At 33.5% G+C, this 26759-nt stretch overlaps 1 protein-coding gene across 1 annotated transcript in view; it reads left to right on the forward strand.

Annotated features, from left to right (window-relative positions):
• TNKS (tankyrase) overlaps positions 1-26759 on the forward strand; it is a gene marked incomplete at both ends in the record, with an annotated part of 203175 nt that overhangs the window by 22953 nt on the left and 153463 nt on the right. Inside the window, one exon of the mRNA XM_080710638.1 lies at positions 22818-22913. Within this exon, the coding sequence (XP_080566764.1) occupies positions 22818-22913 (96 nt within the window). The remainder of the gene's footprint in view (positions 1-22817; positions 22914-26759) is intronic.

A 26759-nucleotide genomic window follows, 5' to 3' on the forward strand; every position in this document is an offset into this window, starting at 1 on the left:
GGGATAAAATATTTCCAAATGCTATATCTGAAGGTATATTAATATTCCAACTAGAAATCCTAAAAGTTCACAATAAAGCAAACAATACAATTTAGAGATAGGTATAAGACTAACATAAATAATGAATCTCCACAGATAACTAATCTTAGTTGTCTGTTGGATGGAAAATCTTGTTTCTCTGGTTCTGGTGTGTGTTACCTATTTCTTCTTTGTAGTTAATCTCTTTGAGTATTTTCTCTAGTGCTGGTTTTGAAGACATAAATTCCTTCAGTTTCTGTTTGTCATGGAAGCTTCTTATATTTCCATCTAATTTGATAGAAAGTTTTGCTGGGTAGGAAATTTTTGGCTGGAAGTTGTTTTCTTTCAGAGTTTGGAATATGTTACTCTAAGCCCTTCTGGCTCTCATGACTTGGTTTGGGAAGTCTGGAGTAATTCTAATTAAAGGGTTATAATGATGGACATTTATTATTTTTTTCTTTTCCTTTTTGACTGAGTAGTATACAATTTCTCTTCTGATTTTTTTTTTTTTTCGGTACCAGTGATGGAACTCAGGAGCATTGTACCTCCAAGCTATACCCCCAGTCCTATTTTTTTAGTCTTTTTATATTTGAAACAGGGTCTCACTGAGTTGCGAATGGCCTCACTAAGTACCTGAGGTTGTCCCCAAACCTCGATCCTCTGGTCTCCACTTCCCTAATGCTGGGATTACAAGCATATACTCTTATCCCCAGCTTCCTTTTCTGAGTTTGAAGATTTAAATATTAAGGGGAGGAATACAGAATTTGGTAGTATCAGATCTTCCTTCTGCTTATTGGCAGCAAGGATGGACTGTGGTCAGACACTTCATTAAATAATGTAGAACTTAATTACCTTTGAGTACAAAGATTAAGACACATGAAGGAATTATTCCAAGCAACTGAATTTTGATGTAGTATTGGCAGTGACTCTGTATTCTGTTGTTTTTTAGGATTGGACTGTTAGTCCAGTTTAAGGTAGACATTGATTTTTATGATTCCCACTGACTCCATGCTATTTCTATGTATTTTATACCCTCTACCCCATTCTCTCCTTTATACACTCTGATTCTCTTTGGTGACCTCTTTTGGTGCCTCAGGGAAAGGACAACTTGCTATCTACTGCAACAAATAATTCTACACATAAATAGGGGTGTATGGTTTTCTAACCCATGTAGGATTCTTACTGTTTGGGATACCCCAACTTTTATATCTAAGTAAGCTAAATGAAAAATAATAGCCCATTTTAGCAAGAAGGGAAGATGGTGAGAATAATTAGCATTTATTCATATATAATATTCATAATATATATATATAAATTTATGTATATATGAGACTATTAATCAAATAAACACCTAAATTTAAAATTTTTTTTCAGTGATTTAAAGTATAATATAGAAGAAACTTCATGAGTCCCCCCAAACCTAATTGATTTCAAAGTAAAGTTCCAAAGAAGGACCATGTTGGTAGCTGTAAATATCATTGGTAAAGAAATATCCATAAATACAGGGCAAAAATATTATTGTATAGAAATCATGAAGAAAAAGTAACTCCAGGAAATTCAATACTATTATTATTATTATTGTTATTATTATTATTATTATTATTATTATTAATTTTTGCAGTACTAGGGATGGATTTTAGGGGCATTATACCTCTAAGTTACATCCCCACCCAGGCCTATATTTTAATCTTTTCATTATTTTTCTTTCTTTCTTTTTTTTTTTTTTTTTTTTTGCAGTACTGGGGATGGAATCCAGGGGAATTGTACCTCTGAGCTACACCCCCAACCCTATTTTTTTTTTTTTTTGTCTTTTTTATTTTTTTGAAACAGGTCTCACTGAATTGAAAAGGGCCTCGCTAAGTAGCTCTGAGGCTGTCTGGGAACCAGGACTGGTTGAAAGTCAATATTATTTAAAAACTACATGATAGGGGTTCCAGATGGAAAAGAAAAAAGAATTAACGAGAGATCAGTAATAAATCAACAAATGATAAACAAGAAAACCCCATCCTGATGTTAAAAAGGCTTAAGGAGTTGCTGGACTAGTAAGATATAGAAGTTGTAATCTGAAGTTGTGTAGGAAAAGGGTTTGTCTGAGAGAGAGAAAAAAAAAAGGATGGTTAAAACACTTTGTTGAAGACTACTAGAAGAAAAGATTTAAACTGTAATTCCTTTGATACAGAGCAGTTCTTCATCTCCCCTCCCCCGGCTTAATTAATTAATTAATTTATTTATTTTATTTTTATTTTTTTAATTGGTGCATTGTAATCATATATCACATTGGAGTACAAGACTTGAGAGGATATACAAGCACACATCATCCAATTAGCCCTCATCCAGCCCCCATCCCATTCCCTCCCCCTCCCTCAATCCCATGCTTGTTTGGTGATTAACTTTGATACATTTGTTTATGTATCCTGCGTTTTAAAGAGGCTCCATCCTCCCCTATTCCATACCCTCTGATTGGTCACCTTAATTGCTTCACTATAGGGTCCTTTCTATAGCTTGACCTCTTTCTGTTGCCCCTTTCCTCCTAGTTATTGCTGATTAGGGGAAGCATCTGGTTTTTATTTTCTGCGATATTTCTCCGTGCATGCCGCATTGCAAGTACCGATCCCACTCTTGACGGCCCCAGTAGTGGCCTGGCTACCTGGTGGACTGATCCAGACCTCGCTGGCTCAAGCATTGGCATTGCCTCATGGAGGCCCCGATTCTGGTAGAGGTCATTGATTTGAAGGTTAACCTTGAAAGGTCTTCTAAGATGATAGGGGAAAAAAAAAAAACCATTGAATTCTAAATTATAAGAGAAAAATAAGTGACTGAGAAAACAGATGTTTATAGAAAAAGACAATGCAATTCCAATTCCTGGACTGATCCAGGCTTCATTGGCTCAAGCAGCAGCCTTGCCTCATGGGAGGCCCCAATTCTGGTCTCGCCAAATAAAACTCAGGTTCATTGAGTCAGTGTAATGTACCAATCTAGTTGAGATCTTGGTTAAAAATAAAAGTTAAAAAGAGTATTAGATTATATTGTCTAGTTTATATGTAATTTATAAATATTTTACATATGCGTATATGCATTTATGGATGAAATTAGTGGCAAATAACTCAGTTGACTGACTGGTTAATTTGTGGGCTGGTAAAAATGGAGTTATCAATAGGGAAGACTGCACTTAAGTAATTGAGGACCATTGTCGTCTGCAGTAAGAAAAATGAAATAGGAGTCAGGGGATCTGGAGACTACTCTCAGATTTCCCATTAGCAAGCACTTTAGTCTGAAGCAGATTACTCTCTGTGCCTTAATTGCTTTGTTTATTGAATGAAAATAATGAGATTGTTGTATGTTTACCTTGTTGGAAATTTATAAAGTTATAATGAGGTATTAGATAAATAGAAAGTGTTGTAGTTGTACTTTCAAAACTTTGTTCAGATTATAAGAAGTAATATGCTATATATGGTTAATCTTCTATATCTGTGCATTCTGGTTTTCATAGAGTCAACCAACTGCAGATTAGAAATGTTTGGGGGAAAAATTGCCTCTGTACTGAATATGTAGCTATTTTTTTCTAGTCATCATTTTTTAAACCATACAGTAAAACAATTATTTACATATCATTTACTTTGTATTTGGTATTTCAAATAATCTAGAGATAATTTAGAGAATATGGGAAACATAGGTTATATGTAAATGTTGTACTAATTTTATATGAGGGACTTTATCATCCTTGGATTTTGGTATTCTTTGTGGGAGGAGTATCTTGAAACCAAAACCCTGAGGATAGGGAGGACGACTATATGTAGTACACAAAATAATGGCCCAGAAATGTGTACATCTTAATTCCTGGCACCTGAGGATATGATAGTTCATATAACAAATAGGAATTCAGGTTGTAGATGGAAATATAGTTGCTAATCATTTAAAGGTCTGCTTCCCTCCTGTTGTTTGTGCTTTGGTGTCATATCTGAGTATGTTGCTAAATCCTAGGTCACAAGATCTAAAACTATAGTTTCTTGTAAAAGTTTTAGCTTTTATATTAACTGTTTGATCCATTTGGCATTAATATTTATATATATATCATGAAGGGTCAGATTTCATATAATTTACATAGCTATTCAATTTCCCTCTCATTCCTTGATAATCCTTATTTATTTCTGTAAGCTTTGGGTAATGTAGCCTTTTTGGTGTGATTCTACTTATTTGAATAATCTTTTCTTCTGAACTGATTTAGCTATGAAATTTGTCAGTTAACGTATCTACTTGGTGGTTCCTTTCTTCTTGAATGGTGCTCCCTTGTTTCTAGTGTATGGCTGCTGTGAAGAGGACTGCTGGGAGCACTGTTAATGTGTGTGTTGGTGTGAACATATTATTTCTTTTTTTTTTTTTTGATAGATTCCGAGGAGTGGGATTGCTGGGAGGAATTAATATTAAGTGTATGTTGAACTATAAAAGGAGCTGCAATTCTCTGATGACTGAACATGTCCAGCATATTTTCATGTAATTACTGTTATTTGTGTGTAGTCTTTTGCAAAGTTTCTGACCTGATCTTTTAACTGTTTTTTTTTTTTTTTTGTTATTGTTTATTTGTTTTTGGTTTTCTTCTTAATGAATTGTGAGGATTCTTCTTGTATTATGGCTCTGTTCTAAGTTAGATGGTATGTTTGTGAATGCTTTCAATCTGTTTTACTTTTTTTTTTTTTTTTGCGGGTCAGGGGATGGAACTCAAGGGCATATGACCTTGAAGCTATACCTCCTGCCCGAATTTTTATACTTTATTCTGAAACAGGGTGTCACTAAGTTGCAGAGGGCCTCATTAAGTAGCTGAGTCTGTCCGCGAACCTCGATCCTCTGGTCTCAGCCTCCTGAATGCTGGGATTACAAGTGTGCACCACCACGCCCGGCTTTTCATTTTCTTAATACTGTTTTTAAGCAAAGCTTTTTTTTTGGTGAAGCCTAAATTTATTAATTAAAATAGAAAAGATACTTGTTATTTCACCAACATGAAATAATGTCAGATTTCTATTTGGCAGTTATTGTTAGGTTAAAAGCAGTTTATATTAAACTAATACTATAGTTTTAATTATAGAAATGCAGAAGAGCAGTTTTTGGGTTGAGAGTCTGTTTGAAGTGCTTTGTAATACTTGTTTAAGATATGCCTTTAAAAGTAATCAGCTCTTCTATATGAAAAACTGAGTATATTATGTGACTCATCTTTAAGATTTAACATTAAAAGTTAGGTGAACTTTTTAATTAGAAAATAATTGCCTAAAATATGCACAATTATTTCCAAGATCCTATTGTTTGCCCTTACTATTAGAAAGATCTAAACTGTAGGGAAATAGTTTATTTTTAAATGGGTGGTTGCCTGAAATCTGTGCATAAATGAAGGCTCACCAACAGTTAATTTTTTTGTTTTTGTTTGTGCTTTCCTTTAATATCTGTGAGCATGGTGGGCATTATCTGCTTTTCCAGAATCAGAAGACACACTGACATCTTTGAACTATTTCTTCATGTTATTAGCTTTGATGGATTTTGTTATATCTTCCTATATGCTCACAACATTAAGAGACAAGAAATATGATATCAAAGACTGATCTTTATAGTTCTAGTATAGTCTAAACCTTCATTTCTCATTGACATCTAAATGTAGATGCCAGTCCTCTATCCACTGAATCTATTTACTTTCTAATGCAACCATATGACCAAGTTCCAGTCTCTTCAACTGAATTGATATGTGAGAACTTGAGCCAAGTCCTAAATTGGTTAACTGCCTTTTTTATATGCTCCCGTAGTAATCTGCTGAGATTTTACTTAGTTCTTCTTTTGAGATTGGCAGTTCTCTCTGGTAGGGAACTAATAAAAATCTTCACTCTTATAGTCTCATTGCTTATTATAGTACTTAATCATATATTCAAATATTTATGTAGTGACAAAACAATTCACAAGAAGGTATCTTGGTTCTGCATGACTTTTTTATTTTTTGCATTAGTCTCTACTATAGACAAGGAAGATGGATAACTTTTACTTTCCTGATATTTTGAGTTTAAAGTGATGTGAATTTACGGTATGTAAAATACTCCCATGTTTGTATACAAATACAAAACACATTTTACAATGACATATAAATTATATTTATATTATCTACCATTTGTCAAGTAAGTGCTTATTTTTCAAATATTATCAAATATTGATTCTAATCATTCCTTGACTTTTGGTTATAGTAGATTTTCTATAAAGAATAGGGAGTCAAGCCTTTTTTGTTGTTGTTGTGACTTATAGATTAAACCCTTGAGTTGCTTCTCAGAGGAGTTGAGGTGTAGGGAGGTAGAAAGGAAAAAGTAATGGTGGTAAGTTTACTCAAAATTGCTGTGGATAGATGATATTACTAATGGGTTTTCCCTTGAGACATCTCAAAGTACTTATCCAAGTAGCTTTTTAATATTTATGTACTCTACATGAGGCACATGGTTTAGATTGCCAGTGAAGAAAGGAGAAAGTTAGCTCCTGTGCCATGGTCTGTAAAGCCGATAAAAAGTCTTTAAAATAGAAATGTTTTCTGGATTAAAAACTGAAGTCTCCCTCTGCTTAGTGGGATTTATTGAGGAATACATTTTAAGCATAAAGTCATTTTGTAAGACTACCACATTGTTTTTTTTAATTTAGCTTTTTAACCACTTGATATTTAGCAAATTTAAAGTTGGAAAAGAAATTTTACCTATGCTGTGTCAAAAACCACCAAAAACAAATGAAAAAATCTGTTCACTAAAATTTAAACCAACTTCTAAAATAATATTCTGTCATAATTTCCTTATAACTCCTTTTTATATCTGTTATCTATAAAAATATATATTTTTTGGCACTTTTGTAAAAAAAATCTATTGGCTATTAGTATGTTTCTGTATCTTTTCTTCTCTCTTCCATTCTCTTCCTTTGGTCTATGTGTCTGTTTTTGTGCCAATAACATGCTGTTTTTATTGTAGCTTTGGTATTATTTGATGTCAGGAATTGTGATGCCTCATGCATGGTTCTTATTGCTGAGAATTGCTTTGGCTATTCTAGGTCTTTTGTTTTTCCATATTAAATTTATGATGGATTTCTCTAGCTCTGTACAGAGTGGAATTGTTTTTTTTTTTTTTTTTTTTGTTTTTTTGTTTTTTTTTTTTTTTTTGGTGGTACTGGGGTTCCTGGAAGCCCTTCTACCTCTGGACTACACTCCCAGACCTATTTTATATATCTGAAACAGGGTCTCTTACGTCAGCGCGGCTGGCTTCGAACCTGCGCAATCCTCCTGTCTCTGCCTCCCAAGCGCGGGGATTACAAGCGTGAGCCACCACGCCCGGCCAGGAATTGGTATTTTGATAGGGATTGCATTGACACTGTAGATCACTTTTGGTAGAATGGCCATTTTGATAATATTCTGCCTATCCAAGGAAATGGGAGATTTTCCATTTTCTAAGATTTTCAATTTTTTTCTTTAGTGTTTTATAATTTTCATTTTAGAGGTCTTTTTCCTTCTTGGTTAGATTTATTCCTAGATATTTTGTTGTTTTTGAGCTTATTGTGAATGGAATTGCTTTCTGGTGTACATGATTCTGACTTTGAAAGGCAAATGAAAATTTTCTCATTTGAATGACACAGGGTGTTTATTGGGTTCCTATTAAGTGCCACAAAACAAACTAGTCACACACACGCACGCACACAGTTGAATTTGCCAGTGGTGAAGTAACTTGCTCAAAGTCAGACCATAAACAAGTACAGAACAGTATTCTAAAACATAGGCTTGCCTGAATCCTGGGACAGTATTTGTTTTATTCTCTAAGGTTTTTAGGTAGCAAGAGATACACTGTTATTGTGATTCTTGTGTTTATTCCAACATCTGTGTTAGTCTTTTAATAAATTGGGGTTTGTATAAAAAAATGCTGATTCCAAATCAGTGTGTTATGGCTTGCTTTAATTTTTTATTGCAAAAAGGACATAGTTGATTTTAGATATAAAATCCTATAATATATACATCTAGAATAATGTGTATCTAAGTTATGGCACATGTGATTTTACCTTTCTTAAAAGTCTTGTTTTCCCTATTTGTAAAAAGACAATACTAGTAACAAAAGTCAATTGGAGATTTTTTATTATTATGAAATTTTGTGCCAAAGTTTTAACATTAAGATCAAAGGAAATGCATGTAACTTATTAAATCACCAATAGAATTTTCCTATGTAAATTCAGTAAGATTTTATTTTTTGGACTAATTTCTTAAGTGAGTTATTAAGTATTTTAATACTTGTTATGTTCATATGCGTATAAAGTTCTTATAATATGCTTATAATATTCATATTATAATTCATAATATTAATATGCTTATAATATTCATATGCTTATAATATTCTGGGAATTTAAAAATATTCCAATAACCCTATTATGCAGTTACTATTATTAACACCTGATTTACAGAAGAGGCTAGGGGCTCACAAAGAGATGGAAAAGCTAGATCCCTGAGGTCCCAGAACTAATGGTGGCAGTATTGGGACTCTAACCAGTATCTAGGCTCTAAGGCTCCAAAGAGAGTCTGGGCTCTTAATTATAGTTCTGCTCTTAACCTCAACTATGGTATGTTTCCATCAGTATATGAAGCCAACTTAGTAATAAGAATACTTGATTTTTTGAAAAAAATTTTGAGAAATCTTATTTTTTTCCTAGTAAGTACATGGAAAAAAGTTATAAATGAGTATTCATGTAATGAGGCACATAAAAATGAGTTGTTCACTGAGATGAAATTAAATAATTATCACAGGTATGTAGTTGTTTTTTTCTTTTTGCGGGTCTGGGGATGGAACCCAGAGGCATTTGACCTCTGAGTTACATCCCCTGCCCTATTTTTTATTCTTTATTTTGAAACAGGGTCTCACTAAGTTGCAGATAGCCTCACTAAGTAGCTGAGGCTGACTGTGAACTGCGATCCTTCAGTCTCAGCCTCCCTAATGCTAGGATTACAAGTGTGTGCCACCACGCCTGGCTGGTATGAAGTTTTAGATATTGATAAAATTCTGAATTTTTATCACTTTTGTATTAAAGACTTTCCACAAAAATACAACTAAAACCCTGATTCCACAGCCTCTTTTGCTCCTAGTGGACCACATGGTGTTGAACCAACACTCAGATTAATTGAAATTCATGTATTTATCTTCCCATGAGGATACTTTGAGAATATCCAGGCACCATGGTGAACCAGTAGCTTGTACCTTCAACTAAGAATTATGTGGTCCCAAAATGTCAATAGTTGCAAAGCAGAAAATCTCTTCTAGAGTAGCACTAGTCAATAGAAATATGTCAGATATATATGTAACTTAAAATTTTCTAGTACCACATTAAGTGGTGAAAAACAGGCATGGTGGCATAAACCTATAATCTCAGTACTTGGGAGGCTTGAGACAGGAAAACTGCAAGTTTGAGGGAGGTTGAGATGGAATTGCAGGTTTGAGGCCAGCCTTCTTAACTTAGGCCTTCAGCAACTAAGTAAGACCTTGTTTCAAAGTAAAAAATAAAATAGGGTTGGGGGTTAGCTTATAGGTAGAACTCCCCGGGGTTCAGTCCTTAGTATCGCGCGCGCACACACACACACACACACACACACACACACACACACATACACAGTGATATCAATTTAATAATATACTTCATTTAACAATGTATCTAGAACATTATTTTATTATGTAATGTTTATAAAACAATGAAATTTGTTTTTACATTTCAAGCTAAGTTTCTGAAATCTGGTATTTATTTTATACTTAAAGCATGTCTCAGTTAAATAAAAAAATTTCATGAGAAATACTAGATCTATATTTGGATTTTATAAAATTTGCTACTGAAAAAGTAGATTCACATACCTAATTCCTAGAAACCGAATCAACTATTAATTTTTAAATTTAAATGAGCCAAAATTAAGTGTAACTAAGAATTCAGATCATTAGGTTCTCTAGACACATTTCAAGGACTCAGTGATCAAATGTGGGCTGCCACATTGGATAGCATTACTCTAGATTACTGGGAGTTATTAATCATCTTATTTTGTGGGTAAAGAGATGAAGCTAAGATCACACAGCCATTTCTTCACCAGAAACCCAGCTTGATTCCCTGTTCATTATGCCAGAATGTTTATTCTTAAACTTCATTTTGGAAGATATTTATAAGTGGGTCACATTAGGCTGTATATTATGTAATGAGCTTTTCAGATTCCTCCAAGGGATATTAATTAAGAACTACATTATGATTTGAGACTATAATGCACTAATAAAAGTATAAAAAAGAAAGAAGCTTACTTCACTCTGAATGTCACTAATCATTCAATGCAAAAGACATCATTGAGCATCAAATAAATGTTTATCTCATGTTCTCAAGAGAAACTTCCGTATTAACATGAGCATGTTGAGAGAGAACAGAATTGATTGCTCTTTTGGTGTCATGAATTTAATCTACTTTATACAGTCAGTGTTTATTTCTATGAATGTTAAAATTGGAAGATTTTAAACAAATAATGTATTCAGAGGTTGAAATAGTTCTATAAAATATGGATCTTTATAATTGAAAAGAATTTTAAAAGAAAATTGAAGAGGAAGTAAAATATTTTAAGTGCAAAATTTCACAAATAATATTACAATTATTTTTTGATATGGCTAATCAGACCTAGACCTTGTTTGTCTTGGTTCTGGCATTGTATAGAAATCCTTTAGCACTTATTTAAAGTATTTTGAAAGTATGTAAATATAATTGATATCACCTAAATTAATTTTGTCCTAAGAAGAGAAATACAGTGGCTTTGCAGTATGAAATAATTGGTGGTTTTATGCAAGTATATGTGTAAACAATTGTAATTAGTGTAAATGATTATAATTGTAATTTTTGAAAAGCAGTTCTTAATTTTGATAAACAACAGTTTATTAGTCATTTCTTTTAAAGTTCAAGCTCTTTTTCTTCAGTCTGAAAAATCTTTGCATTTCCCAAGGACATAAATATTTTTCTTGATGTTTTAGCTACATTTAAGTATGTAGTACCTTCTGAGTTAGTGCTTATGCAAGAAGGTCAGAACTATTTCATGGTTTTGTTCTTTTCTATAAAGATAACCAGTTTGAGCATAATTTGTTTAATAGACTTTTTCATCATGAAATTATGCCTCCTTTGTTGAAATATCAGTTGGCTTTATATATGTTAGTGTATTTCTGTGCTATATTCTGTTCCATTGGTCTATTTCTGTGCTATATTCTGTTCCATTGGTCTACATATTGTTTTGATTCAAATGCAGTGGCATCTTGATTATTATAGATTTATAATCTTGAAATTATGTAGTGTGAGTCCAACTTTTCAGTACTACAATTTTCAATTTGGTTCTCAGAGTATCTGTTTGCTTCTAAAGGCCATATTTTTTCTTTAAAATTTTAAATATATTTTGTTTAATTATTTGAATTTATTTATATTATTACTGCTTTAAAATCTTTTTAAACTAAATCCAACCTCTGAGCTACCTTGGGTATAGTTTCTAGTGACTAACTCCTTACTAGATCATACTGTTTTTTATTTTTATATATCTCTTTAATGTGTTTCAGTAGTGGGCATTGTAATAACTGCAGTATTTATTTTCATTTTTTATCTTCCTCTGAAGAATTTTTATTCTTGTTTTAGTAGGTAATTTAATTGCTGATTCGAAATCACTCTGATCTTGTGGAGGTTTGGTTTTAAGTTTTGTTAATACAGATAAAGGAATAACCTAGTAGGGTTCACTGTCCATACTGTCTCCTTTACAGATCTTGCTTGTGTTTGGTTTGAGACTTTATTTGTACATGTCTAGACATAGGCAGAAATTCTCAAATGTTTAGTCTTTCCATTCCTTAAAGTCGTTGAACATTTCAAAGAACTTTTATTTGGGTCATATATACTTTATTAAAGATATGAAAAGTAATATCTTTAAAATTTTACTAATTTTCCTTAGCAAATAACAAACTCATTATCAGTTAGTATTTAATGAAAAATACTATATTTTCCTAAGTAAAAATGACAAGAGTAGGATTGTTTTACTTTTATGCAAATTTCCTTAATGAAAGCTGGATTTTCATATTTGCTTTTTGTGTACAATCTGTTCTGATATGTTTTTTGGGTTGAAATACACATGTGAAGAATATTCACATTTATAGTTGGAAAAGTGAAGAGCATATTAACCCTTTAAAATAATTGTGTATAGTCTTCAATGCTTTATTTTAAACTTGACAACAGTAGTTTTGTAATGGTTAATTGCAATGTGGAATCTGAAACAAAATAAGAAAACTTTTTGTACTCTGTAACATCATAATCCATTGTTTGTGTTGCATTTTGAGAGGATCTTGTATCTGTGTATGATTTTGTAAAAATTTCCAGTCATTATTTCAAAAATACTGGTTCACTGAGTCAGACAGATCAACCAATGCATTGACACATTTTATTTTGCTATATAAAAACTACATTTGTTCAATTTTCATACCAGTGTCACAGAATGATTATGAATTTGGAAGATCACACTCAAATAGGCAAATAAAAATATTAACAAAATTCTAATTTTTGTTTGAAGACTTATATTTTACAATTGACATTTGAATAGCATGTCTGCCAAATACCCAAGTCTGAATAACAGTTTTTCTGTCAGTTGTCTTTCTAATTAAAAATAATACTTCATGACTAAAAGTAGTTGGTTTAGCTTGCAATTCAAATAATCTCTTTAGTATGTTTCCTTGGAACAACCACTGTATTTTAATAGGCAGCAGCAGTCCATTCTAAATTTTCAGATAATATTTTTAAAAAATGTATCCAAGAGCCAGGTGTGGTGGCGCATGCTTGTAATCATCCCCGCGCTTGGGAGGTGGAGACAGGAGGATCGCGCAGGTTCGAAGCCAGCCGCGCTGGCTTAGGGGACCCTGTTTCCAAATAAAAATATTAAAATAAAAAATAGGTTTGGGAGTGTAGCCCAGAGGTAGAAGGGTTTCCAGGAACCCCAGTACCACCACCAAAAAAAAAAAAAAAAAAGAGACCCTGTTTCTGAATAAAAATATAAAAAAAATGGGTCTGGGAGTATAGCCTGGAGTTAAATGGGTTTCCAAGAACCCCAGTACCCCAAAAAAAAAAAAAAAAAAAAAAATGTATCCAAGACTCAAGATTTAACAAAATTAATCATTTTTATCACTTCACCAAGGACTTTCTACTGTGAAACTTATTCTCTCTCTTACTACAAATGTATGGTAATAAAGAATTTAATGATCATTAGTTTATTTTGGTAGTACCACTTTGATGTTTGTTAAGTTACCAGCAGTTTTAGCCTCCATTGCTTTTGTACTGCAAAATATTAACACAGTGCAAATATTAATACAGTGAAAAAAAGGAATAATGTTTTAATGTTATGAAAATAGTTTTAACCTTGTAGGCCCCAATTCTGCTCTAGGGAATGATGCTTATTTTTTAAGTATATTTTTATTGGTGCATTGTAGTCTCACATCATATTGTAGTTCATAGTGATAGGAACATAAACACACACAGCACTTGGTCAGTCCTGTCCTCACTCCCTCTCCATTTCCTCCCTTTCCCCCATACATGATATTGAAATTGGCATTGGTAATTTCACATATGTATATAACTTGAATAGAAATGTTTCCTTTATTGATCCTCCCTTAGGTCCCCTCCTTCACTCCAAGGAAGTTTCTCTTCCTACCCGAAGTCCCTCTTGTTTCCTGATTACTGCCCAGCTTCTACATATGAGAGAAAACATGTGTCCCTCACTTTCTGTGACTGGCTAATCTTATGATGCTTATTTTATTTTTTAATTTAAGGTCGCTTTGTAGCTGCACCAGGTGTGTTAATGAGTTTATAAATTGTCTTTACTTTATCAGGGCCAGAATGTCTTATCTCTCAGCACTATTCTTCTCCAGCACCTCTTGACTTACACCAACTGTGTAGTGCTGTCAACCCATAGCATCTACTAACTAGTAAGCCTCAGGTATTCTGTTCCAGGACTAGTTCACATCTACTTTATCCTTATGATGAGGCATAGCCCTTAATATGGGAGTAGAGTCTTTGTTACAGTACTTTTTATTTGGGAGGTGGACTGTTTTTTTTTTTTATTTATTGCTGTTATCTTACCCCATGAAACATTGGAAAGACAGTTTATATTTTTATAAATCAAAAATTGACTTCTGAATAATGGCAGCATTCACACATGCCTTCCTTCTGGATTGCTTTAGCTTTTCAGTTTTCTGCTGGTTTATCAGCTCTTAGATGATTTCAGAAAGTTGTATTTTTTAAAAAATCTTGTTCTGTTTACTGTTTACAACTTAAGGGAGGTCCAAATAAGTCACACCGCCATTACCAAAAACAACATTTGTATCATATAAATTCTAAGATCAGTAAGCCATACTGCTGTATAAGATAGCAATGATTATTTGAATTTTCATGTTTGCTATTAGTGGTAAATCAGCTCTTGATGGTTAAAATAATACATTAGCTTGGCTATTTGAATGCCATAACAAGTAAAGTGTATCCTGAATGAAAAGATAACGAGTTTGTAAAGTTATCTATAATATATAAATATGTACAGTATTATAATGGCATAATTAGTGCTATTAGTATTTTACGATTGGAATATTATACATGTTTTTGTAGAAGAGATTGAATATGTTTTCACTTCAGGATATATATTTCAGTTAAAAAAACAGTTCATCTCTTAAAGCCCATGTATGTTGGTGAAAATCCTGTACATTGAAGATCGTTGGTTAAAATTTGGTCATTTCATGTTTTGGTAGACAATTTTGTTTGCTTAAGAGTAGCTAAAGAACTAGATTCTTTGTGTTATTCATTTTTTAAACTCAATCTAATAAGTGAATATCTGTGTACTCTTAAAGAGTAAGATACTTATAACTACTTGGAAATCATCTTAATATAAACACAGCTTTTAAAAATATTGTTTGCATGTCATGAGGAACAACTTTGGACTCTTACTACAGTTTTAAATTCAGATAAATAGAAAATATATATATATATATATATATATATATATATATATATATATATATATATATATATATATTTGGTGGTACTGAGGGTGGAACCCAAGGCTTTCTACCTCTGAGCTATACTCCCAGGCCTATTTTATATTTTATTTGGAAACAGGGTCTCACTAAGTTGCTGAGAGCCTCACTAAGTAGCTGAGTCTGGCTTCAAACCTGTGCGATCCTCCTGTCTCAGCATGGGGATTACAAGTGTGCACCACCACGCCCTTGAAAAATTCACATTGTTTCTGTCTCTTCTGTTCTATCTTAATTCAGTTAATAATTTCTGTGGTTAAATACAGTTTATCATAATAGGTTTTTGTGTTTTTCCAGAAATTTGACAGATTGAGGTTTTACATAAATACAGAATATTTTCTTTTTATTTGCAGAAATTAAAATGATGCAAGTGCTTAAATCTAATAGTTTTAAAGAATGAAACAAAACAAGATGGCTAAAGTCATGCTTTTTAAATCTGGCTCACTGTAGCTGAATGTCTGTACAAGAAATGGGAAAAAATCACATGCCTTTTTTACCAAAGTACATTTTCAAATAATATAATTATCCTACCTTAGTTTGGATTATCTGTCTTTATACCAGCTGTTATATTTTTTTCCCATCCCTCTTACTTCAAACAGAGATAAAGGAAGTTGTGATTCATCAGAACAGCTGGAAATAGACTTTGGCTTTGAGGTTTGATAATATCCCAGTTACTTAAAGGTAGCATAAGGATAGAAGAGTTCCTATTCCCATCTCCTCACCAGCATTTGTTGTTGTTTGACTTCTTGATGATTTCCATTCTGATTTGGGTTAGATTGAACCTCAGTATAGCTTTGATTTGCATCTCCCTAACTCCTGGGTATCTTTCCAAAGGTACTGAAATCAGAATATTATAGTGATACATGAATATCCATGTTTATAGCAGCACAATTCACAGTAGCTAAATTATGGAACCAACCTAGGTATCCATCAACAGATGAATGGGTTACAAAATTATGGGACATAAACACAATGAAATCTACTTAGCAATCAAGAACAAAATAATGTCATTTTCAGAAAAATTGACTGACCTGGAGAATATTATGCTAAGTGAGATTAATCAGTTACAGAAAATAAAGAGTCATAAATTCTTTCATATGTAGAAGCTAGGGAGTGATGGGAATACTAGAGAGACTTCAGATAATGGAGGAGAAACCTCAGGGGAACTAGTGAGGTGGTCTAAAGGAAAGGGAGAGGGAAGATCAACAAAATAATAACTTCCTTTGGAATTATGTACATATGTGAGAATAACAGTGTCAATCTCAACACTCTGTGTGGGGAAGGGGTGGGTGTAAGGAGAAGGAGCTGGAGGAAAGCCTACCAAGTACTGTATGCATGTATGTCACCATCACTATGGAGTACATGATAAGACCAAAATATACCAATGAAAGTATAAAAAATAGCATAAGGAAATTTTGAATGGCCACAGTATTCTTGAATTTATGTACTAGATGTTATGCATATTTTAGGGGCTTTTTTCAAATCTTAATTTGTATATTTTGGGAACATTGTTTGTAATATTTGTACTATTTAAGAAGTATCTAATCAGGGAGTGGTGGCCCATGTGTGTATTCCTGAGTGGTGGCCCATGTGTGTATTCCCAGTGCTTGGAAAGTTGAGACAGGAAGATCATAGGTTCAAGACCAGCCTCAGAAACTTAGTAAGACTCTCAGTAACCTAGGGAGACCTTATTTTGGAAAGAAAAAATAAGAAAAACGAATTGGGGGATAGTTGGAAGATAAAATGCCTCTGGATTCAATCCCCAATACCACAGAATCTATTTTATATTAATGTGCTGTCAATATATATTGATGATTTTGTGTGTGTGTGTGTGTGTGTGTGTGTGTGTGTGTGTGTGTAAGTAACCCAGAGGCTTTCTATATCTGAGCTATACTCCCAGATCTATTTTATATTTTACTTGAAAAACAAAGTCTCACTAAGTTGCTGAAAGCCTCACTAAGTAGCTGAGGCTGGCTTTAAACCTCTGCGATCCTCCTGTCTCAGCCTCCCAAGCACGGGGATTACAAGCATGCGCCACCATGCCCAACTTGATGAAATTTTTATTGCATTGTGTATCAATACATTTCATTGTTCACTTTGATGAATTAGAACTTTGAAAGCAAATTTTGAAGCATCAGCATTGAGTTTTAGAGAACCATTTTAAGTATAGCCTAGCATTCTTAATAGCTGTCATTATTACCTTTGCCTGCATATATGCTATTTTTTCGGTGTTAGAAAATAGTCTCACACAAATCTCCTTTGAGAACAGTGTGAAATACCAGCAGTTGATGTTTGATTTGAGGACTTGCTTGGGGAGTAGTTCAGAACATTTTAGTCAGTACTAAGTTTCAGTGGTTATAGTCTCAACTTGTAGTTTTGTTGTTTTTTGTTAAAAGCATCAGGATAAATAAAATGTTTTAAAAAATAAAAAAAGATATCTAATACTTCAGGTTTTTGGCTATAACTCTGAAGGTATTATCTGAGAACAGAAGCCTCATCCTAGAAATCTATAGATCACCTACCCTTCTAGTGCAGATCCTTTACTTGCTAGGCCTGGGAACTAAAACCCAGAGATTTTTATGTGTATCCTGTCTCAGTGATTTTTCACAAATTATCTATAGTAGAGAACAAGAATTTTTCTCTCCAATGCATGGTAGATCAATATTTTATAAAATATAAATCTAAGTATAAATGGAAAAATAATTTTAATTGACATAGTTTTAAGTGCTTACCCGTGGTTTCTGTGTTTATATCATTGTAGATGGGTTACAAACAGTTCTGGGAGCAAAATAGTCCATGGCCCATACTTCATACAGTGGCCAGGGTCAGGAATCAGCACATTCTGGCTAATAGCCCAGACCACTTACCCTCTGCTTTTGTGTGGCCTGCAAGCTAAATATTGTTTTTGTATTTTAAAATTATTTTTTAAATAAAAATTCTTGACTACACATAAAAATGATATAAAATGCAAATTTCATCATCATTAAGATTTATTGGAATATAGCTGTGCTCATCTGTTTAAGTACTGTCTGGTTGCTTTTGTACTCTAATGGCAGGTCCAGTCAAGGCAGGGGTGAGTAGTTGAGACAGCAACCATATGGTCCACAGAACTTAAAATATTTACTATCTGGCTCTTTACAGAAAAGGTTCCCTCACTTCTACCCTAGAATGAAGCATATAATTTTTATTTTTAAAGTTGAGAGGCAAATAGGGTCTGTCTTTTAGAATGTGCTTTAAGTATATTATTTGTAGCTAATAGGTATTCCCAGACTTCAAGCTAAGATCCTTTGCATACCACTTCATTTCCTGAATTACTCCTCTTAGTAGTCTTGTAACCATTCATGAAAAGTTAGTAAGTTTAGACCCCTGCCTGGCGTGGTGGTGCACGCTTGTAATTCCCGCACTTGGGAGGCTGAGACAGGAGGATCGCACAGGTTCAAAGCCAGCCTCAGCTACTTAGTGAGGCTCTCAGCAACTTAGTGAGACCCTGTTTCCAAATAAAATATAAAAACGGTCTGGGAGTATAGCCCGGAGGTAGAAAGCCTTTGGGTTTCACCCCCAGTACCACCAAAAAAAAAAAAAAGACCCCTGCCAGTCTAATTGCAAATATCTTTACTTCTCCTAAAACTCTTAATTCTACCTTGTTTATCATTTTAACTCATAACTGATAAATTAAAGATAGTTAACTAGCTCTAACATAGATTTTGTTCTCAGTATCTGCTTCAGAAAATTTAATTGCTTCTTTTCTATGCAAGATTATTCTATAGTGGATGTGCCTATGTGTTCAGATCCAATGAAAGACATAGGTACGAACTCAAAATGTTTAGAAAACATTTACTGCAAATGAATTATTACTTTTTAAATTCTGTTTATATGGGGAACATATTGAAAATGGTATACATTTGACTGTGCTTGGTGCCCTCCTCCCGTTCCCTTTCCCCCACTCCCAACAATGAATGTCCAGGTTAACTATTCTATATTTATACTTTCACACATATTCGAAAGTAACTACTTCATTAATCAACCTCAGCCTTCTTCCTATCCTTCCGTTCTAGCTTTGCTGAGATTTCCCCTCCATTATCTGGAATGTCTCTGTTATTCCCAATGCTCCCTAGTTTGGGCATATTAGAGAAAACATATGTTCCTTCTCTTTCTGTGTTTGGCTGACTTCACTTAATATAATGTTCTCCAGGTCTTTTCATCTTCCTGCAAATGACATGATTTTGTTCTTCTTTATGGCTGAATAGAATTCCATTGTATATATTTCCCATAATTTTGCAATCCATTCAGCTGTTGATGGAGACTTAGATTGGTTCCATATTTTGGCTATTACGAATTGTGCTGCTATGAACATAGGTATGCGTATGTTACTGTAGTTCTCTGATTTCAACCCCTTTGGAAAAATACCCAGGAGTGGATCATATGATGGATCTATTCCCAGTTTTCTAAGGAATCTCCACACTGATCTCCTTAGTGGCTGAACTAGTTTGCACTCCCACCAACAGTGTAAAAGAGTTCATCTTTCCCCACATCCTCGCCAGCAGTTGTTATTTGATTTCTTTATGTTTGCCACTCTGATACAAAGTCACATAAAATAGCAGCTAAACTGTAATGGCAGATTTTTATTGCAAAACAGGAAAATTATAATGGGTAAAATACTGATTACAACAAGAAGGATTGGACTTTTAGTTGATTTTTTGAAGAGTAGCCAGGTTTTTAATACTTTCCTCTACCACTCATTAAAAGCTACATTATAAAAGTTATCATCATATAATTATCAAATTCTGCAAAATAAAAACTTTCCTTTACCTTCTGTTTAAAAATAGGTTCTAGGCTGGGCGTGGTGGTGCACGCTTGTAATCCTCGTGCTTGGGAGGTGGAAACAGAAGGATCCTGCAGGTTTGAAGCCAGCCTCTCTGGCTTAAGAGACCCTGTTTCCAAATAAAAAATATAAAACAGGTCTGGGAGTGTAGCCCGGAGGTAGAAGGGTTCTATCCCCAGTACCATCAAAAATAAAAATAAAAATAAATAATAAAAATAATAAAATAGGTTCTGAAGTTCCTGAAATATGCAATAAAAGTTACTTTTCTTCATTTCTTTTATTTTTGTGTGTGTATGTATGTGTGTGTGCGTGTGTGTGTGTGTGTGTGTGCGCACGTGTATGTGTGTGTATGTGTGTGTTTCTGGGGATTGAACCCAGAGGCATTCTATCACTGAGCTATACCTTCAGTCCTTTTTTAAAATTTAAAAACTGTCTCACTAAATTACTGGCCTCATTTTTAAGCTTTCATTTGATTCTTTATGGTAAAGATGTTTTATAAACCAAATCTTTACATTGGAATTTCTTCCTGGAATTAAAAAAAAAAGTGTGACTGTAAAAATCCTAAATCATGATGAAAGAGTATCTACAGTTTGATATTGAGGTACTTGCTATTTTATTTTACTTAACTCAGTTTATAAACACTTGGAAAACAATTATGTTCATTGCTTATATTCAAATGAAATAATAAGGACTGCAGATGTAGCTCAGTGGTAGAGTGTATACCTAATATTCAGGAGGCTTTTGGTTCAATCCCAGCAACCCCTCTTCCCCACCAAAAAGAGACAAATAACTCTCTTACCTGTGGTGGATATATTCCAAGACGCACAGTAAATGCCTGAAACCAAAGATAGCACTGAATCCTATATATTATCTATGATAAAACTTAATTTATAAATTGGGCACAGTTAACAGATTAACAATAATAATTAATATAGAATAATCATCACAATATACTGTAACAAAATCATTGAGAATGTAGTCTCTCTTGTAACTTTAGTTAGAAGTGTGGGGTAGCATAACTAGCATAAACTTTTTCCATCTTCAAAATTTCAAAGATAAAGTTGTTGTCATGGATTTTAATAACTTCAGCATATATATTTTTTCTTTCCTTTTAAGTTGAGAACCTTCACTTTACAACTTGTCTGTAGCTTGTCCAAATTACTAGCATCTTTACTCTTGAGCTTTGGTGCCATCATTAGGTAAAATAAGAGTTATGTGAACATAAGCGGTGCAGTACTATGACAGTTGATCTGATAACAGAGATAACTATTATGTGATTAATGGATAGGTAGTGTTTATAGTAGAAACATACATGGCAAGCACATGATTGACATCCCAAATGTATGAAGCAAGACAGTGTGAAGTCTCATCATCCTACTCAAAGTATAGCACACAGTTTAAAACTTAATAATTTTTTATTTTTTGTAATCTTTAATATTTTCTGACTATAGTTAACTGTAGGAAACTGAAACCATAGAAAGCAAACCTGCACATAAAGGGGGACTACCATATAGAAGGTCTTTGTAAGATCTTATTGTATCTTCTCAACTCCTGGCTAGTTTTAATATACCTAGTCTGAAACTACCCAAGATCTAAGATGAAAATTTGAGGCTAACCAGTGGGAGTGGCTGTAATTGAATTGTACTTATTTGAACAACTTTTTAATATATATAATGAATATTCCTAATCTGAAATACTTGAGGTTAGCATTGTTTCACATTTCAGGGTTCTTTTTCCAGATCTTATATTATTTGCATATTATATAATCCCAAGATTGGGATCCAGGTCCAGACATGAAATTTATGTTTTATATTACCATATGTATAGTCTAGAGGTGGTTTATATAATATTTTTAGTGAACTTGTGTTTTGACTTGGTCTCTTACATAAGGTCTGGTGTGGAATTTTCCACTGTGCAGTCATATAGGTACTCAAAAATTTTTGCATTTTAGACCACTTTGGATTTCATATTTTGGGACCAGGGGTCCTCAACTTATTAGTTTAATCATTGGTTGGATAGTATTACAACAGTAATTCTTCCCCCCAACCTCCACCACCACCCTACCACACACATACTCATACACCAAATGGGGCTGAGAAAGGATTTGGATTAATAGAATATTACATCAGGATTTTATTTAAACAATGATTCTCTCTTTTGTAGGAGCCTCCATATCTCAGAATTTTCTATAGCTACTTTCTACCCAAAATAGCATGTTACATTCATTTTTTAACTATATATAACTGATTGAGAGTGATTGAGTTTTTATTTCTAAATTATTTGATGGAAAGATGATTGTAGAAGACAGTTCTTTTTTTGCAGCTCGACTGCAGAGGACCATAGTTGCATGCATTACTATGTCTGTTAAACTTCTTGGAAGCACTCCAGTGTGTTACGGTTTCACATGTGAGCAATGAGCCATTAAAAGGCTTGCATAGTATTACAACTATTCTGAAGAGAGGAAGCATTTGGAAATTCAGCAGTAAAGCAGCAGCGGCAGCAGCAACAAGCAGCCACAGTGGTAGTAAAGATAGGACAGGTTCACAGTTAGCATATTTCAGAGTGAGTCAGTGAGCACATAGATTCCTATACTGCTGCCTTAAAGAGACAATCCAAAATCTGTATATGCGAGATTTTTCTAGTTTTATATTTATGATGTCAAGTCATGTGATAATACTGTACCATAAGTTACCAACTTCGCTTTACCCTAGAGAAGATCCTTTGTTGCAGTGTTTTTTTTTCTTTTTCTTGATCTTCCTTTTTATTTTTTCTTGAAAGAGAAAAAATTTGTGCAATGTATGTTTATGCCTACACCATGCCGAGGCGACACTTACCAGTAAATAATCTCTGTATCCCCGAGGTAAGATACTGTTTCTGCTTTCCCTGCACAGTGCTGCTGCAGCACGGAGCTGATCCAAACATTCGGAACACTGATGGGAAATCAGCCCTGGACCTGGCAGATCCTTCAGCAAAAGCAGTCCTTACAGGTAAGAAAATAGAGCTAACAAATTATTTATGGAACTACTAGCTTGATTTTATAAAATCTTCATGCACTGAATTTTTTCCACTGATGAAACTATATAAATGTATGTCATTACTATTTTATTATTTACTAGGCTTTTGTTTTATTAATTGCTGTGCTGTCATGAGCATAAGTAATAAAATTTCTTATTCTAGTAAGAATTACAGCATTAAATGTAACATATTATTCACTCATATTTTAGTCATCTGTATGGTTTGTATTATAATTTTCCTATACCACATCCTTTTGTACGTTTCCTTTTAAGACCTTCATTATTGAACAGACAAAGGCATTTGTATAACTATAAAAGAAGTTTTGATTGGTAAAACAACCTGCTGCCTTATTACTTGGATCTATAGTTAAATAAAATATGTTACTGATGTTTCCTCGCCTCCTGTTTATTATATTTTTATTAATTAATTAATTTTATTATATTTTACCATGACACCCAAGTTATTTTTAACTGGGGCAATATATTATCTCTCAACTTAAAAATGCAAATTTTTTTACTAAAGTGTCAGTTTTGTTTAAAGCAAATGCCAAGAATCAGCAATGAGAAAATGTTAGAACAGAAAGGACCTCTCAACAATATAGAAAATGATGTTATAACTGATAATGATCTTGAGCAACTGTTTTCATTGATCTTCATTCTCAAAATGCTGCATTGGATCTATTTTTGTTTTTATTCTTAGTAGTTGAGTCCTGCTGTCTTTGCCCTCTTTTACTTAACTGACCTTTGTAATTTGGAGCTTCTGTATCACTGCAGTGCTAACAGTATTGTTTTAGGTTGTGTGAAAAGTAAATGACTTTTAAGTACCTTTTCAATTTGCTTGGTTTGAAGACAATAAATCTTTTGTTTTCATTTAAGTTTTGGAATCCATGCTGTGCATTTTAACAAAGATTTTGAGGTGGATGGAAAATGTACAGGAAGCTTTGAAAATATATGGAATTTTCCTTAATTACTCTGCATGGAAAGACAACTTCCCACTGGGCTAAAATTAATATAATCACTGCTATATCAGAGCAATATGATCGTTCTCAATTAATATAATGTTAAGTAATTCATTTGCTGATTCAAAGTAATATGCACTAGAGAAATCTATTTAAATCAGCATAGGTAAGTAGAAATTTAAATATTAATATACAATTTTAAGTAATGAAATGAAAATTCATAGTATCAAGCTTCTTTAGTTTCGTTAGCCTTTCATTCTTTAACAAAGCCATGAGCAATAATAGCAGCTTTAATAGCAGCTTTAGAGTGGTCTGTGACCAATGGAGAAATAACAATTCATAGAAACCGAGGTTCAGTATGTTATAAATGCTGAGCAAGACTGTCTCTGTATCTCAGTGTCCTCTTTCTGACCTTTCTTCCTGTACAACTCTAAATGCCTGCCTGTCCATTTGTTAGATTCATTCAATGTATTGTTGCTTTTAGATCCACTAGAACTTTTTAAAATAAAAGTTTAAGTATAGGTTATTAACATAAGGATATATCTTCTAATTTGTAATGAATTTCAGGAAGATAATATTGGGAAAGAACTTTGGCATAGTCACACATAGAGACTGAAGATTCCTCGAGGATAGATACCATGACTATTCAAATTGATTTGAGCCGGGCGTGGTGGCGCATGCTTGTAATCCCTGCGCTTGGGAGGCGGAGACAGGAGGATTGCACAGGTTCGAAGCCAGTCTCTCTGGCTTAAGAGACCCTGTTTACAAATAAAAATATAAAAATAGGTCTGGGAGTGTAGCCCGGAGGTAGAAGGGCTTCCAGTAACCCCAGTATCGAAAAAAAAAAAAAAAGATATGAAAGCCATCTAGCACTATTAATTTGCTAGATAGAAAAATAGTAATTTCTTCTTGGTCATATTAATTTCATTAATTTTTGCTTTCAAGAATGTCTGCTCTTTGGAAAGGATATACAGCTTTTCAGATATTTAAAATAAAAACAAAGTCACAAAGTTTAGTAATAGTTTTGTTGGAAATATAAACTTGTTCTGTTTAACTTTTCATATTACATATTGCAATGCAGTTAACAGGTGAACTGTATTCCAAAATATTTTTCTACCCATATAGGTTCTTTACTAAGCAATTCTTTCCAGTAGAATTATGATGGACATATTCTTCTCAAGATTAAATTTAAAAGATTAATCAATTTTTTTCCCCAGTACTGTGGTTGGAACCCAGGGGCATTCTACCTCTGAGCGACACCTCCAGCCCTATTTTTTATTCTTTATTTTGAAACAGGGTTTCACTGAGTTCCAAAGGGCCTCACTAAGTAGCTGAGGCTGGCTTTGAACCTATGCAATCCTCTGGTCTTCGCCTCCCAAATGCTGGCAGTATAAGTGTGCTACCACGCCTGGCTTAATCAATTTTTAAAAGAGAAGTAAGCAGCTCAGTGGTAGAGCATTTACCTAATATGCATGGCAAGGCCCTGAGTTCAATCTCCAGCACCACAAAAACAAAAAGAGGAGAAATTTTTAAAGTAATGTCTTTATTTAAAGTAATTAGACATTATTCACATTACTTGAGAGAGAAGCTTTTGTTCTTAAATATTTTCTCTTTGAGAATTTACAGGTTGAAAATCTCTTTCCAACATTTTATTTATGTCACTACTTTGGCAAATTAGCTAAAATGATGTATAGGTATATCTCCTTCTTAAAATTAACAAAGTGAAAATATCTTTTAATAAAATATTTAAAAGTAAGTGCTTGGAAGCTGGGCATGGTGGTACATGTCTATAATTCCAATACTTGGGAGGCTGAGGCTTGCAGATTCAAGGCCAGTCTCAACAACTTAGCAGGACACTCAACAGCTTTAGTGAGACCCTGTTTAAAAAAAAAAAAAGTGCTTGGTTAATGCTCTCATACATAAAGAATTCATGGAGTTTTACAGAGTTGAACAAAACTAACAGTATGGCCTTAGTTTTGCCATGTAGTCACTTTGAATAGTGTTCTTAGATATTCAAAAGAGGATACTTAATTGGAGAGACTGATTACATTTTTTACTGACATACAGTTTAAGGGAATGTTACCTTTGGGGGATGGGTGTTGTTTGTTTTCATTTTGCTAGTGACTTTGATGTTCAAGGCAATAAACTGAAGAACTTGGAAATATTCGAGGTTTTGTTTGTGCAACTAAGTATATAAGAAGTCTAAACAGCTTATGTAAATTTTATTGAAGAGGATGTTTGCTATGCCATAATTATACATTTTTAAAAGTAACATATTCTTTCCTTGTTTCTGGTTATAAAAATATGTTCAGAAAATGGGTAAATAGGAAAAATACAAAAAGAAGAAAACATACTTTTACAACCTAGAAATAACATTAATACCTTACAGTCTTTTTCCCTGTGTATACATGCCTTACACTTTTTTTTCTTTAATAAATAGCCTCAAATGTTACATGGTAAAAAAAAAACATATATATATATATATGAATATTTCTAGAAGACATTAAGTGTTCTGCAAAATCAGTATATATATATATTTTTATTTTATTTATTTATTTTTTTTATTGCAGTACTAGGGGTGGAACCCAGTGGCATTCTACCTCTCAGCTATACCCCTAGCCCTATTTTTTAGTCTTTTAAGGTGGTTTTTTTTTGGTGGTACTGGGGGTGGAACCCAGAGGCTTTGTACCTTCTGGCTATACTCCCAGATCTATTTTTTATATTTTATTTGGAAACAGGATCTCACTAATTTGCTCATAGCCTTCCTAAGTAGCTGAGGCTGGCTTCGAACCTGTGAGATCCTCCTGTCTTAGCCTCCCAAGCGCCGGGATTACAAATGTGAGCCAGCACGACCCGGCTT

This window comes from Muscardinus avellanarius (assembly GCF_963383645.1).
Source record: "Muscardinus avellanarius genome assembly, chromosome: 14".
NCBI classification, from domain to species: domain Eukaryota; kingdom Metazoa; phylum Chordata; class Mammalia; order Rodentia; family Gliridae; genus Muscardinus; species Muscardinus avellanarius.